Source organism: Culex pipiens, chromosome 2, assembly GCF_016801865.2.
Source record: "Culex pipiens pallens isolate TS chromosome 2, TS_CPP_V2, whole genome shotgun sequence".
Lineage (NCBI taxonomy): Eukaryota > Metazoa > Arthropoda > Insecta > Diptera > Culicidae > Culex > Culex pipiens.
This window is the reverse complement of record NC_068938.1, coordinates 129,870,415-129,887,228: the sequence shown is the minus strand read 5'-3', so window position 1 is coordinate 129,887,228 and position 16,814 is coordinate 129,870,415. Positions and strand designations below refer to the sequence as shown.

The 16,814-nt window shown below is 41.7% G+C and overlaps 1 protein-coding gene across 1 annotated transcript; it reads left to right on the top strand.

Annotated features, from left to right (window-relative positions):
- The first annotated feature begins 3,936 nt into the window (after nucleotides 1-3,936).
- Nucleotides 3,937-16,554, top strand: LOC120428195 (tubulin beta-1 chain). Its single transcript, XM_039593176.2, has 2 exons — nucleotides 3,937-4,273; nucleotides 15,096-16,554. The coding sequence occupies exons 1-2, from the start codon at nucleotides 4,217-4,219 to the stop codon at nucleotides 16,380-16,382; spliced, it is 1,344 nt and encodes a 447-aa protein (XP_039449110.1). The 5' UTR covers nucleotides 3,937-4,216; the 3' UTR covers nucleotides 16,383-16,554.
- The last annotated feature ends 260 nt before the right edge of the window (nucleotides 16,555-16,814 follow it).

Sequence of the window (16,814 nt, the reverse complement as noted above, 5' to 3'; positions counted from 1 at the left end):
GTTTTCCCCAAAAAGTGTCTCCCCAACTGCGGCATTTCTCTTGTTTTTGCCGTCATGACATCATCGAGAACGGGTCAGACGGAGCGAAATCTTTTAGTAGTTGCGCTGAAATTTGGCCAGCATGGCTGAATAAAGCGATCTGCTGCCTAAAATCAGCCAGATTTCATTCACCTTAACCGAAAGTTGGACCATAAATAATGTAAAAGGATGCATTCATTAATATTTCCGGCGAAAAGGTGTGTGTGTTCGCCTTACATTTGCTTGATTTATGGACGCACCCTGTCGCAGAAGAGAATGACGAGAGAGAGATAGAGTGGGAGAGAGTGGAAAAAATACTCTCTCTTCTCTTGCTTCGCGCACTTATTCGAAGTTCGTGTACGTACACGAAATTCCTCTGATGGTGTGGGTTTGTGCGAAGGCGTTGGCTTTGGATGGGAATTTTATTGGGTAGGGTAGATGGACGTGTTTTTGGCAACGGTTGAATATTAAATTCGAAAAAATGAGCATCAGACTAGGCGTCGGAGCATTTATATTTAATATTAATGCTATTAATTTTTCTCGTTATGTTGAACAACTTTTGCACTAAAAAAACTTTGCTTATGTTTAATGTTTTCCTTGTTTCATTTTCATTTTTCTTTTAATTTAAAAGAGAATGGGCAAACTTATATGGAAGCTGGACCTAAACCATGCTAAAAATGTATAACAATATCCAACACGTATCATTGATATTTTTCTTTAATTTTTCGACATTTACGAAATCCCACTGATTCTAAATTTATGTCATATAAGGCTTTCTAGTCAGAAATCTGGAGTTTTTTTTTAAAAGGACCAATAAACCAAATTTTCTGTTTTTGCTTTTTGGATGTTTTTCAATACTCCTGACTCGAGGCGGTTCTAAAAACACCCAAAAATCAAAAACTGGAAATTTGGTTTATTGGACCTTTTAAAAAAAAACTCCAGAAATTTACTAACACACTCAAAGTATGTTTACATGGCAGCTGGACGTTTGTTTGCATCAGATCTCCTATCTCTTTCTAGCAAAAGTTTTTTGTCAGGCGACTTCTAGCTGGTTTTTTTGACTGACCGCCCGAAATATGACAACCAACATCCTTCGCAGGGCTGTGACAGCTACAGCTCGATCATTGTTTGCATCAGGACAATGTGACGAGGAGTTCGTAATTTTCGTCGATATTGAAGGGACCGTCGAGAGCGGGTGTTATCAAACTATAGAATGAATAATCAAAGTAGGGGAACTATATCCTTTTTCAGCCTATTTCTATTATCGGCCTATCAGCACTTTGAACGTGAAGTACAGCTTTTATAAAGTGTTGTTGACTGTTCCAAAGTAATAAATAGCTCAAATAAAAGTGAGCAAGCAACTCTACATTGTTGATACATCTGAAAATGTTGATTTGATAGCGGAAAACGGCAAAAGTGATGAGAATTGGTCGAACGGCTTAGAGTGATTAAAATGGGTATATTTCCCCTAATATATTTGTAGGGACTGAAAAATTTATTGACAGCTAGAGCAACATTGATATCGAGAAGATCGACAGCCAGAGAGACCACTGTAAACCCAAAATCATCCGCCCGGTCAACGGCTTCGTTCGCTCCGGTACAAAGAAAGCTTCGTGGCAGTTCCCATTCCATAGATAGGTCGTATCCGGCAGTCACTTGCTTGTCGAAGATCCAATCCAATTTCTGGGTCACTGATCCGAAAGCCACTCAAGCAGGCTCAACTCCGGCTAAAGGAAATTTCCGTCTTTTGGGACTGCGAACCAGCTTGATGCTTGATAAAGAACTTGGTCACGGTTTTGTCTTCCGGTTCCTTGGATGTGGGGGTGATGGAATCATGTGCGCTGATTTGAAAGCCATTTGTAGCAGGACCGGGAACGCAACCGCGACTTTTCGTGTGCGTTTTTCATGTTTGTAAACAATATGCAGCGCGCGACGACGACAACTGACAACCTGCACCACTGATATAAATCGCAAAGTAGAATTTCGTGTTTTTTTTTTCTATCTCGTGAATACGGATGCACATACGGATCAACAGTAGTAAATACATGCTAAATATGTAGTTTGATTTGCGACCTTTCTTAACAGAAAGTACCTTCTTTGACAGCTCGTTAAAAAAGGGTTCTGATTCATCCAAAATTTACCAAAAAGTTTTTTTTTATTTGCAACGGAAAAAACATGCATTTTTCTTGATATTCATCTCGTTACCTAAACGAAGGTGGTTAAAGTTTAAAACCATCAAAATTATAAAATGATTTCACTATGCGATGCACTGCCTCTGTGCTCTCTTATGCTAACTGGATTGGACACTTTTTTGTGAATCTGTTACCCCCCCCCCCCTCTCCCTCGGGGACAATTGCCCATATAAAAAAAAACTTTTTTGTATGGATCGTGGACAATCGCCATACCCCCCCCCCCCTAAAGTGTCCACGTGGTTTACGGATGGTCCCCTAAGAAAAATCATAAATTGGCTGTTTATTAGCTTTCAACAGCAAGTAAGCTCTAAAAAAGCTAAGGCTCTAAAACAACTGCTGTAGTATGAGCTGAAATGCAACTGTTTTAATGCTACTGCTAGCTACACTGCTATATTTTTTTCCATTTAACTGGCAACACAGATGTGGTGTAAAAGAGAGAGAACAAAATAAACGAAAATAAACGATTTTCAGGGGAAATCAAAATGTATTAAAGTGTTTTTTCTTGCAATCCTTGGCCAGATTGGAGAAATCTGCCGCCAACAGTGTCTGCCTGAGAAAATTAAAATAGGTTTACGCAAAGTACTACCATCTGTAGGTGTTCGAACTTCTGAGATAAGCCATCTTCAAATTGGGCGTGTGGGCTTAGGCTCAGGAACCTCCACTCATCGGCGGCAACATCTAGCTCCTGGCATTACATCTCCGACATCTCACTTTCAATAAAAAAAATTGGGCAGCAGCGTCGGTAACATAGAATAGTAAACAAATCTTAAAATAGAATGGAAGAAGGGGACGAAAAGAGAGCAACATTTTTGCTTCTCCCATTTTTTTGACAATTTGTGCAGGGTTGGATCAACAACAGTAGAGGCCTGCTGGAAATTAGAAATATAAACTCCAAAACCGACTGCAAATCAGCTGCAAAAGCGCTTTTAGTGCAGATGTCAAAACTTCTTAGCTGTAACCCACAGCTGGTAAAGCGCTTGTAGTGCTAAACACTGACTTGTTTTAGTGCTGTTTGGTTACAAGAGAGCACAGAGGGATCAATATGTGCAAGCTCGCCGTCCAATTTTTACCTGACACCACGCTACAATGTGTTTGCAATTACACTAAAAATGAACAAATCTGGACCAAAAATACAATAATTATTCTCCGTCTAAACTTTTTTTGTTTTTTTTCATATTTTTTTGAGTAACAAAAAACATTGAAAATGTATACAAAAAGTTTATTCCTTGATAAGTATTTTGAAACATTTTTATTTATGTTGCGATCTAGGTTCCAATAAAAAAATATGTTCTATTTCAAAGGACTTAGAATATAATCCCTGAAATCCATGCTGTGTGAATTCCAACGAAATGACAATTTGTTCAAAATGCTCTGGCAGAAGGCGATTGATTTTAGGAGTTTTCTTTTCAGTCACAGCATTCGCAATAAATTTAAAATTCAAATCCATGATTAATCTCGCCCAATTTTCCGATCCGGTAATCACTCCCCTTACCCTAACCGCATCACCCCACAAACCGGTCTTTTTCGGCATCCCGCCGTCAGCTTACCGCCGCTCGTTTTGCCGCGCGCCAACACAAACACAAAAACCAGGGCGTTGTTCCTCCGCTGTGATAGTGTGCGTGTGAGCGCGAACGACAAAAAAAAACGAACGAGAGAGCGCTCACTCTCGCGAACCGATTTCCGAGAGCGGCCACGGGGCGAGCAAAAAGCGACAAAACCAAGCCGCAGCAGGCCATTTAGTGTGTGATCGTCGAGGAGTACAGTTGTCCGAGGTGTTTTAAGCTAGCAAAGCGCAGCCTACTTTGTTCTGTGTGTGTGAAAAGACAGCAGCCCCCCCAGCAAGTGTGTTGCGAAGAAGCAAAAGAATAAAAAGACACGACAGGTTTTTCTCCAGTTTTGTGGCAGAAAAACGTCCCGTTAAAAGTTTTTAAAAAACTCGAGTAAGCGCGAATTAGGCGTTTGTTTTTTCTTTCGTAAAAGTCAGAAAAAGCCCCACTTTTTCCACCATGAGAGAAATCGTCCACATCCAGGCCGGACAGTGCGGAAACCAAATTGGAGCCAAGGTAGGTTATTTTTTTCTGTGTGGCGCTTTCGAATCAAAAATCGAGGAAATTTTCTGTGGAAAAAACGAACTGTTCAGCGAAAATTCCATCAAATTGGGAAGTAGAAAAATGAAGTGCCAAATTCCTTCCGTGTGGTGTCATCCAAGCAAGCCGCTGCTGCCTGGAATCTGTTTCAAGATGGCTTCCAAGCCATTTGCAAAAAAGTGCCGCAGTGCCAAAAGAAGTTTCAACGTGCTAATTTGAAGTCGTTTTTTTAACAAAAAAAATTGATTCGACTGAATCAAAAAAGTGCGTGTGGCGATTGATTTTTCCCGGAAAATTTTCTCCTTCCAACAATATCATCTGTTCGAAAGTTTGGCGCACGCGCTTTTCCGACCAAAAATGAGGCCAAAATTTGCAATTTTTCTTTTCATCAATCAATCGATTTTCTTTCTTTTTCTCTACCGCCCACCGGTAAATGAAATTAACATTTCGGGAAAGTGGTCCAAGTAGCCGGCGAAGCCGGGTTTGAAATGACCGTTGATGCGCGATTATCCGGCCAAAAATTTGTGCGAGAGAGAGGTTAGAAATGCCGGATTACACCAACACAAGGGGGGCGAGAAATTTCCGTTAAAATTCGTTTAGTGTGAGTGAGTGTTTGGATCGTTTGCGCGCACGGTTAGCACACGAACACAGTGAAAATGTGCGCAGCAGGCTTTTGGGTGGCTAATTCCTGTTGGAATTTGGAGATGGATTAGGCCGAAAAAAAAGAGACTCGCCCAAGAAGGCTGGCAACCATGTTTTGAGCTTGGTGGCACGGAGAGAAAAATGTGTTTCAATTTGTCTGAATTTTAGAAGCGAAAATTCTTAAAAAATGCATTTGATTACGGCGGAAATGTCTTAAATTCTGTTGTTTCGATAATGAAATAACATATTAGCACTCCTTTTTTTCTGAAAAGTTGACAACTCAAATTAATAACACATTTTTTTGTGTATCTAGAAAAAAATCCTTAACATATTTTTAAAGAAATTTCCAAAATGCTCGAGGTAACTTAAATTTTCTACCTAATTTTTTATATTCAAAAAATTGGATTTTTTGGAAAAAAAAAATCAGTTATGTTCTTCTTGAAAAATGCATTCAAACATAACATCTTCCAATGATTTTAATAATGTTTATTAGAAAAATCTTTCTGTCACTTTGATTAGTTAATCTACATCTGAGTTGGCATTTTTTTATCTAGGAAAGTCTGTATTTTCTTCGAAAAAAGTCTTTATCTGTATTTCTGGAGTTTTTTTAGAAAAGGTCTAATAATCCAAATTTTTAGTATTTGCTTTTTGGGTGTTTTTTTAAAACCCCTGACTCAAAGCGGTTTCAAAACCCCCAAAAAGCAAAAAAACTGGAAATTTGGCTTATTGGACCTTTTTAAAAAGTAAAATTATTGCCCAAAATATCAAAAAAAGGTTGTATTTCAGATATTTTGTATTTTCAAAACCTAAGTCTGTTGAACACATTTTTTTTCGGAATTTCTGGCATATCCGCTGCACACTAAGTTACGAATTCAAGAGATTTTTTTCAAGTAATTTTTGTCAAAACAAACGAACTCGATTATTTTTTGATTTTCTCCGATCAGTTTGAAAAAGTGTCGCCTGAGATCTATGAAATTTTTATCGATTTTGAGGGTGATTTCACCCCCAATTTGTGTTAGATTTATTCTATTATGAGTGAAAATCACGCAAAAAAATCTTAATTTATTTCTGGATAAATTTGACGTAAACTTTGAAAAATACTTGAAGATATTTTTAAAACAGATTTTAATTTGATCATCTCTGGTAAAGTTTTTTTTGGCAGCCCTGCCTGAAGATTAGAATACTTCCATGAATTCAACCGTACTTGTTATAAAAGGCATCTAAAAATGACATAGTGTACATCATTGCATATACATAACAATTTCCTTAGAAATCAAAACAGAAAATTTTGGCAACCCTGTCTAAAGTTAACAATAACTTAAGGACATTATTACACTTTTAGAGACTGGATTTTCTTCATTTAGAGAAGCATAACTTTCGGAACCATTAAGAAGTTATCAAAGAATTCACCGATAAGTCACAAACCTTGAAAACTGGAAACACTATTCTGAGGTATCGTAATTTGAAGTGATATTTGGGCTAGTTCAAGGTTTTGAGTGTATCGTTAGACCTTAAACAGTCATATAAAACTCCAAACAAAACTTATTTGGAAGATTTGCTATGATTTTTTTTTTGTTATGATTCATAGAAAATAACTTAAGTGAAATGTTTCATAAGCTTTTGCTAAATTTCAGTTAAAATTTATGTGAAGTTTTCAAACTGTCAAGCAGAAAAATTAAGGAGTTATTAGACTACGGCAAACAAACAAACTCGCACGTTTTGATAGTTTGCTTGCATACTTTTTGTTTGGCAAACTGAAAACGCGAAAAAGTGCAAGTTACTTTGTTTGTCATAGCCTATTATCACCTTAAGCTGTTTTTTTATTTGAAAAAATATTAGTGCAGTTTTCAGTAAACAACACTGAATTCAGTAATAAGAGGTTCAGGTTAGGAGTATTTCGATAGAAATCTTCCTGATAAGTTAAAAATTGTAAGGATCTGGCAACACTGCCATGAAATTTTGCCAAGGTTGAAAAATTCCTTTGAAATCTCTCTCCAACAAGAATTGAGACCAAAATCAAACTCTTTCAATCGATTGACGTAGATCTACGCTCCCTCCAGTTCACCTCAACTGTTTGCCAAAACTGTACTTTTCTCACATTATTTTTGTTTTCGTTCCCAATTCACACCGGCACACCAGCCTTCTACGATCGGCCGGTACACCAACAGCCTACTTGCCTGCTGCGTTTTTTTGTACGTTTTTCAAATTTCAACGGAATTTACCGGGCTTCTCTCCCCCTCGTTATCCGGCACACACCGTCAAACGGTGATGATGACGAGGGGTGGGCCGCCGCCGAGTGTGTTTGACTTGTTTGTTCATTTTTCAACACACACACACTCTCCAGGTGACGGCCTTTTTGCCAAGCCAAGTACCATTTTTTTGCCAGTTAGGCCCGAAAGTGGCATCGCGCAGCTGTTTGCTTCCGGCCCTTGGGCCATTTTGTTGGAGTCAAAAAGGGTGTTCGTTGGACATGTTTTGTCTTTCGTATCGTTGTCGTTTTTCGAGCTGACACGATCGCAGTAGGTCGTAAATGTCCAACTCCGCGCCTACTAATCTTCTTAGGGAAATAAAAAGCATAAAATCTTCCCAAAACAAACGATCTCGGAATCAATCAAATGAGGGAGATTCGAAGCGGTTTGTGGCCATTTTCAATTCCCCACACAATAAAAAGAAGGGAACACAATCCGGCGACGCGACGCGTCGCACATCGCGTGTGGGTCCGCCTCTAAATTTAGAGCCGATTCCGTCCGTGTGATGCATCGCGACGCGATGTGCAGCTGTGACAACACGTCCCCTTTGAAGGAGGGTAAATCCTCCCGAAACATAAAATTCGATTCGAGACTAGACCACACCACGTCGTCGTTAATGTTCCCCGAGGCCTTCAGGCCTCGCGGCACAGTTACTTTCCCATTCCCGCGATGATGACTGCACCGCGCTGGAATGCGCTTCTCCGTTTTGGCCTATCTCCCTCTTCTCGCGTTGAGTTGGGATGAAAAGATAACTGTAAAAGGCAGCGCGGTTCTTCGGCGAACCTGCCCGCTGACGTAAACACCCCTCTTTGGAGAGGTCCAAATGTGTCCAACCTGACCGTAAATGGAAAGTTGAAAAAAAAATTACACGATTTTTCGCGAAGCCAAGGCGATCGAACCCGTTTTATGGTTTGTTATGATTTATGTTACACGATGGTTCGAGCCCAAGTCTCGAGAGACCATGCGAGTTGATGAATGGGCGGACCTCCGAGAGTTCCGGGTGCTGCCGCGCGAACTTCTCTTTTGTTTCGTGGGAACGGGAGCTCTGCGAAAGAGTCCAACCAGGGAACGGAATTCCCCTTCGTTTTCACTTCAGGAATGCGTTGTAGAGCGGTTTTTGGAAGACTTTCGATTGCCGACAATCTTCAAAAGTTGCTTAAAAAGGCTTTCAAGATCGTTCCGGATTCCGAATTGTAACAAATGGCGAAGATTTGCTTCAAAAATTGCATCTAATTGGTTTAATTCGTTGAAAATATGAAAAAAGTCGCCAAGTCGTATGAGATTGTAGTCGCGATCGCTTCAAATTTTCTCATTTATTTATTGTCTCGGTCTGTTAGCGATGGCTATCAATTTTATTTGAGCTTTAACTCGAGCAGTCTTCTTTGATAATTTCAATAGCGGTTGTTAGTCTTCTTTGCAATTTAACGTATTTGGTGCTAAAACTTTACAAATGTTGTTAAAAAATTACCGACAAACTGCGCTAGTAATTTTCAATTCCAGCTAATTTTGCGACATTCCGAAGACAATCTTCAGAAGTTGCTTTGAATGACTTTCAAGATCGTTTCGGATTCCGAACTGGAACAAATGACGTAGTTCTTCTTTAAAAATTAGTATTTTTGTGAAAAGTCTGAAAAAGTCGCCAAGTCGTATGAAATCGTAGTCGCGATCGCTTAAAATTTACTTATTTATTTATTTTCTCAGTCTGTTAGTGATGATTTCTAAATCTTATTTGCCACTTTAACACTTTGACAAGAAGTATGATCGATTCAAACCCAGATCTACGCTAAACTGATCGTTTTCCCAAACCTCATTCAGCCTGCTACGATCATTATTCAACAAATCAGCAGTCTTTTGTGATCGGTAATCTGAAACCCGGGCCCATTTCCAAACCCCAAGAAATAACAATCGACTCAAAAATAGATTCCAATCTCTCAAAACTTCCAATTGCATTCAGCGCCGCAGTGCGTCAGCAATTTGATCACTTTCAATTTATCTCCCCGACTCTTCGTTCGGTGAATGTCGTGGATTAATTAGAGCTATCGCCGCGAACGCCGCAAGTTGGAAGAAAGATTGATTGGTACTGTTATGGGCGCGCGCGCCGCGCCCCTTCCTTTCCAAATTGTACCGACTTCAGCTCAGTCATTAAAACGAAATTTTAACAGACTCAAATTTCACACTTGAGTACTGTTATTTGTGCTTCCTTTCTCGAAATGAAGAGGGTCGCCTCACTTGCCTAGGGCGCGTCTTCGATAACACCGCCTACTCTGATGCGCGTTCCAAGAGCGTTGAAATCGGTGCGATCAACAGCTAGTTTCATTCATATTTCTCTCTTTTCACACTTTACGATCGGGCACGTCATCCGCTCCGCGGAACATTTGAATGAGGCCCGCCCGGGTGACGAATGCCAGGTTCCCATCCCCTTTCTCCGACGCGATGATAGCCCGTCTAAATAAACACGATTACCTCAGACACGGCACATCTGCAGCGTGTCAGGAAACTTTCCGAACCATTTTCCCATCCCCGCGTCAAAAATTCACTTTTCGTTGATGTTTTTCTTTTCGGAGAAAGTTCGAGCCTTGATTGGGGTTGGAAGGTCGTTGGACGGCGGCGCTCTCAACATTCCAAAAATACTTGTCTCTTTTTTCTTTCCTGGTTGCTCGGGTCGCGCGGATCTCGGCTGTGCCACGCGGTGCGCGGCCGGCATGCGCAAAGTACTCATCTTGTGGTCGATTTGTTGATGTTTGCGCGAGAAAGTTCGGGCCCGAGGTGAAATTCGTCTGAATTATGCATTTTTGCGAGGCGGTTGAGCGCGAATTCGGCGCTGAAATTGGGAAAAATTTAATTAATTTGGCAAATTGTATTTTGTTGAAAAATGGCAAAAATGCTGTTTTTGCGTTAAATTCGTTGAAAATGAAAAAAAAGTCGCCAAGTCCTATGAGATCGTAGTCGCGACCGCTTCAAATTTACTTATTTTTGGTGGTTCTAGTCCGTTAGCGAAGGCTATCAATTTTTTTTAAAGCTCTGAAGCAAGAAGTCTTCCTTAAATATTCATTCATTGTACAGTAGCGATTTTTTTTGCCAAAAGTACAAAAACCGTACAAATGTTCATATTTGATTACTCGACCATGTTGGAAAATTGTCATTTAGCATCGATTGCTAAACTCAACACGGTGACGATTCATTAAAGCCTGAAAGAAAGTGACCACCGCCAATGCAAACTGAAAACGATTTAAATTAAGCCAATTCAACTAATTAAATCCGTTAAAGCGCGCTCTCCCTCGTCCGGCTCCCTTCAATTAAGCCGTGAACCGACGCAGATCATGTTCCGACCGCCATATTTGCTCCCCTTTTGCGCTTCTTCGTAAATGTAAATTTTTTGACAACATTCTGCACAGCGCCAACGTGCGCTCGCTTACATGTGCAATCGATTTACCAACCGGGGGGGGAGAGTACATAACGGGTAATTGGCTCCCCTTGCAAATCAATAACCAGACGGCGGGGCGGTGGCGGCTAAGCCGCGCGAAACGGTTAATTCTGGGCCTCGGTCGGAACACGGACCAGCTCAACCATGAATTAGTCGATTATCTGTTTTCTTGGCTGCTGCCACGTCGTCGACGTGAAGAAGCCATAAAAACGGGCGCACACACCCAACTCTTGGATCCAGAGTATTTTGTTCGCCGGATCTGTTGACGTGGCTGCCACACCCGAAACGGAAGTGTGCCATCATCCGTGAAGAGAGGGGTTAACGGCAGGGTTCAAGTCTGGAAATTGAATTCTATACTTGAAATGAGATTTAAAATCGATTTAATTCGAAGAAAATGGAAAAAAGTCGCCAAGTCGGAAGCGGCCGCGGTCGCGAACTTCTTATACTTTTCGCGAACGAAGTTCGCTAGCGATTGCTAAGACGCTTGGCCTACTGTTCCCGATCAAGAGCTCTCCCAAAAGAGCCAGTAAACGGTAAAATTGCGGGACAGTTTCTTTCCACCGTCATCCATCGCTACAGCAACCGAACCGGGCAAGAAGAAAGGAGAGTAAATTATAGCGTGCGCGCTTGGGTGTGTGCTGCTATAAAAAAGAAAGACCAATCAATTGAGAAACAATTGGGCCCGGTGGGGCGAATGATAGCAGTAAAAATTGATTGAAAGAGAAATGCACTTTCTTGTGCACTGCTTTGTTTTTTTTGGGTGGTCTGAAAAAGGTTAACGATCCACGTTTAAGACCCCCCCCTCATTAGCGCTTCGCACTAAGCGGACTTAAAAATTGCATCAAAATTCCTAGCTTATCAGGTGCAAAAAGTGTAATCTTTCAAGCTTCGCTTGAACGTAAGTATCTGCTGGTTGTTGCTAAGAATTGTGCACCTCGCACCACTTGTTTACGTTTCTTATCATGGCCAACTTTATTTTTTGACGGCGTTGCTTTCTTCACGTAGATTCCATTTAAAAGAAGTCATGTTATGACATCATTTCTAGACGCGTGTTGTGTGATATAAATTGGAGGTTCTCGAAACGACCGAGTCTGCTAATAAAAGTTTTGTGTGGACCTTGTTGTTGTTTGTGGGGCTCGTTAAGTTTACGGTTCTCAAGCGCGGAGTCGTTTTATGGTCACGAATCCTTGGCGAATTCCGTTTTTGGAGAGAGTCTTAAAATTTGATTCTTGTTTTTTAAAGCTGAGGCTTGATGAAGTTTGTGGTTAGGAGTTGAATTTATTTGAAACTATTTTCAATCTTGACAGATTTGTCTTGTCCTGATAATGTCAAAAAATTAAATTTATAAATAAAAAAAATATTGCGCCTTTTGAAAAAAATACTCTCAACATATTACTATCCAATGGCCAGACCCACTATCAGAAGTTAACCGCAAAGAATATTCTTTGGAATCGTTGAAAATCAATATTTTTTATAGAATTTTAAACTCTTTAGAGTAGTTCACCAAAAAAAAATCAGGTGAAGGAACTCACGACATAATTCTATTCGATGGCCAGACCCACTACTTGAAGTTAAATGCAAGGAAGATTCTTTGGAATCGTTGAATATCAATCTCTATAGATTTTTAAGCTTTTTAAAGTAGTTCAACAATAAATTTCAAGCAAGAGAACTCGCGACATACATCTATTCAATGGCCAGACCCACTACTTCAAGTTAACCGCAATGAATATTCATTGGAATCGTTGAAAATCAATAATTTCTATAGATTTTAAAACTCTTTAGAGTAGTTTAACAATAGCTTTCAAAGAAAAAACATTGTTAAGCAAGCTAATACACATTTCAAAAAATTCAAATTAATATTGAGTCAAAAAAAATATTGTTTGCGCCTCTCATAGCTGTTAACGATATTTCCTGTTCTGAATTAATCTAAATTACTTGCATTGAGGACTTGGTCGAGACTTTTAACTGTCCACACATGCCAGTCTGTACCGCTTTCAAAGTGGTCGTAGTAGGCTGTGATGACCGCACTGCGAGCAATGCAAAAAAAAAAAAAACATCACCAGCACTACCGTTCCGGCGCACTTTTTGACCATGATAGTCGCGACGGCATGACATACTACGACTATGGCAGAGCGATGACATCATCACCGCCACACACACACACAGTTCAGCTCTCAATGCAAATTCTTCTCATTTCCTCCCATTTATGGTCATGGGAGCGCGCGGCGGCGGCCGGTTCCATTTGGCCACGTCAGCTTGCGGCGCGCGCGCGCCCACTTGAGACCACGATGCCCTCAAAAGTAGCAAAAAACTTGTCGTGGGGTGGCCTGATTCGGCGTAGCTTGCTGAGGGGGCGACCACAACGACTGGTGAAGGTTCCAGTGCCCACCACCTGTCTCTAACCAACTCTATCGAAGTAGGCTGTGACGACGCCCCCGCGCAGCGGCGCGATCACTTTCCAATAGCCTACTTTGATGAGAAAATTGCTTTTTTCTGACCGCGACGGCGACGGGAGAAATCGAGCGCAATCGATCGGGGAAACCATCGAAACCGTGCTGGTCTAAACAGGTCCGACCTCAATGAGTCATTCCGGGCGGCAGGTCCTTGCCCAGTTTCAGGGCAGGAGTTGGGGTTCATCGTCCCTCCGGTTGGCAACCGGACCCGGCGCACCTTTTTTTTCCGTTTTCCCAAGTCAGAGCATGCGCAGGATCGCCGGCGGCGGCGGCGGCGACATTTATCGACCAAACCTTGCGTTCGAAAGAATCCTTTTTGGTGGGGGGAACGAAGGATATGAAATATTCATGACTCATCGTGGCAGGCGGCGGCTGTGGTTACGACGAAGTGAGTGTCCTCATTTATGGTCTGATGGGTCCTTGCGATAGTCTCAAGAGGGGTGGGGGATTGTTGCGTGTTGCCGCAGAATTAAGGGTTGCTGCGATGAGTCATAAAATTGTCCTCCATGAAAAAAATTGTATATAAAAGAACAAGGAGTGCTTAGATTTAATCGCTTGCTTTGTTTGGAGGACACGTTGGTCTTTTTGGGAGGTAAATGTTTGTTGAAAGGTCGTTTTTCAAACTCGTTTTACTAATTTTGATAGCCTTTTATGAGTCTGAGCCCTCGAAAACGAATTTTCCACAAGAAACGTGCTTGAACATATTTTATACTTTTCTTCTGAACCTCAGATAGGTTATGGATAATCGAAACAATGAAAAATCAAGGATTGTCGAGAATCTTGATAGTAGGCAATCAAGACTCAGAGTAGTTGAGACTTCGGATAATTGATTATCTGAATAATCAAGACTCTGGACAATTTTTATACTTTTGATTATCAAGACTATATTTTTTTTTAATTTATGAAAAAATTAGGATAGTCTATGCTCCGGATAATCCAAACTATGAATGATCAATTGAAGTTTTGGATAATCGTGGTCCAAAATCATCGGGATTCTGGATAATCGACTTCTTCAATAAATGACAATGGATAATCAAGACACTATCTGGACAGCCCCCTAATCGAGTCTTTTCAACCTAATTTCTGTATTTTTGTCTCTGAATAAATCGAGACTCTTGGTATGAAGTCAAGACTCTGGATAATTGTGACTCAGTATAATAAAGACTCTGAAATTTTGAGATTTTTGGACAGCGCTAGAAAAAAGAGGTTTAAAATTTTAATATTCCAGGATTTTGATTATCTAGAATTTTGATTATCCAGATGATGATGATTATCCAGAATTTTGATTATCTAGAATTTTGATAATCCAGAATTTTTATTATCCACAGCTTCGACTGTCCAAAGTATCAATTATCAAGATTGAATTGGATTTTTTCTGGATAATCGAGGCTACGGATAATCGAAAGACTGGGTGAACAAGACAACCATTTTAACTCTAATCCAGGATTTTGATTATACAGAATTTTGATTATCTAGAATTTTGATTATCCAGATGATGATGATTATCCAGAATTTTGATTATCTAGAATTTTAATAATCCAGATTTTTTTATTATCCATAGCTTTGACTATCCCAAGTATCAATTATCAAGATTGGTTGGATTTTTTTTTTTCTGGATAATCGAGGCTACGGATAATCGAAATTCTGTGTTAATAAGCAGCCGTTTTGACTCTGGATTCTTTAAAAATCTTCATAATTTTGATACTTTGGATAGTCGAAGCTAAGGATAATCAAAATCTGGATAATAGGTACTAAAGAAAATCGAGCTTGATGAAAGAGAGTTTTTTGGCAGTGAATAATCGAAGCTCAGAATGATGCAAACTATGGATAATCCACTATTCGGAAAATCGACTCCTTGGATAATCGAATTCTCTGATAGTCGAGACGGTGCCAACCGAGCTACGATGCTATGAAGTGGAATGAATGTCAAAGTTGATGTTCAAATTTGATCGAATTTCGCTGAAAGGTCGTCAACATTTGATTAGTGAATAGTTTCTAACGAATATTTTCTCTCTCCCTCTCCTCAACAGTTTTGGGAAATCATCTCGGACGAGCATGGCATCGACGCAACCGGCGCCTACCACGGTGACTCAGACCTGCAGCTGGAGCGCATCAACGTGTACTACAATGAGGCGTCCGGCGGCAAGTACGTGCCCCGCGCCGTCCTGGTCGATCTGGAGCCCGGCACCATGGACTCGGTCCGCTCGGGACCCTTCGGACAGATCTTCCGGCCGGACAACTTTGTGTTCGGACAGTCGGGCGCCGGCAACAACTGGGCCAAGGGACACTACACCGAGGGCGCGGAACTGGTCGACAGCGTGCTCGACGTGGTGCGCAAGGAGGCCGAATCGTGCGACTGCCTGCAGGGATTCCAGCTGACGCACTCGCTGGGCGGTGGTACCGGTTCCGGCATGGGAACGCTGCTGATCTCAAAGATTCGTGAAGAATACCCCGACAGAATCATGAACACATACTCAGTCGTGCCCTCGCCCAAAGTGTCAGACACCGTCGTGGAACCGTACAACGCCACCCTGTCCGTGCACCAGCTGGTAGAAAACACCGACGAGACGTACTGTATCGACAATGAAGCCCTGTACGACATCTGCTTCCGCACGCTGAAGCTCACCACACCCACGTACGGCGATCTGAACCATCTGGTGTCGCTGACCATGTCCGGAGTCACCACCTGTCTGCGATTCCCGGGTCAGCTGAACGCCGATCTGCGAAAACTGGCCGTCAACATGGTTCCATTCCCACGTCTGCACTTCTTCATGCCCGGATTCGCCCCGCTGACGTCCCGTGGCTCGCAGCAGTACCGTGCCCTGACCGTCCCAGAGCTGACCCAGCAGATGTTCGACGCCAAGAACATGATGGCCGCTTGCGATCCCCGACACGGACGTTACCTGACGGTCGCCGCCGTGTTCCGAGGCCGCATGTCGATGAAGGAAGTGGACGAGCAGATGCTCAACATCCAGAACAAGAACAGCAGCTACTTCGTCGAATGGATCCCGAACAACGTCAAGACCGCCGTCTGTGATATCCCGCCGCGAGGACTCAAGATGTCCGCGACGTTCATCGGCAACTCGACCGCCATCCAGGAGCTGTTCAAGCGCATCTCCGAACAGTTCACCGCTATGTTCCGTCGTAAGGCTTTCTTGCATTGGTACACCGGCGAGGGCATGGACGAGATGGAGTTCACCGAGGCCGAGAGCAACATGAACGATCTGGTGTCGGAATACCAGCAGTACCAGGAGGCCACCGCCGACGAGGACGCCGAGTTCGACGAGGAGCAGGAGGCTGAAGTTGACGAGAACTAAACGCCGCCCCTCGACGTGTCACCAACTCAACTCAAACTCCCCGACATCCCCCACAAAAAAATCTCCCCAACCCCCCCTTCTCTCTATCTCTCGCATTCCGAATGTTTGGCTAATCTGCGCCACCTTTCTTCTAAACTAACTCTCCCCATGTTTTTCCCAACACACACTCAAATCACTTCAAAAAGAAATCGAGAGAATGCAACGTTCTTTTTTCGAAAAGAAAAACGAAAAGTCAGCGAGAACAACATCAGCAGAAATGTGAAGAAAAATCAACAACAACAACAAAACGCATCAGAGAATAACGCCAGCGCAGCAGCATGAAAATAAGAAAAAAAAACCAAAACTAAAAGTTGCAAAAATTAGTAACCACTGCCAGCTCAGCAAAACAAGAAAATAAGAAAAAAAACGTTTAAAACAAGAATAAAACAGTGA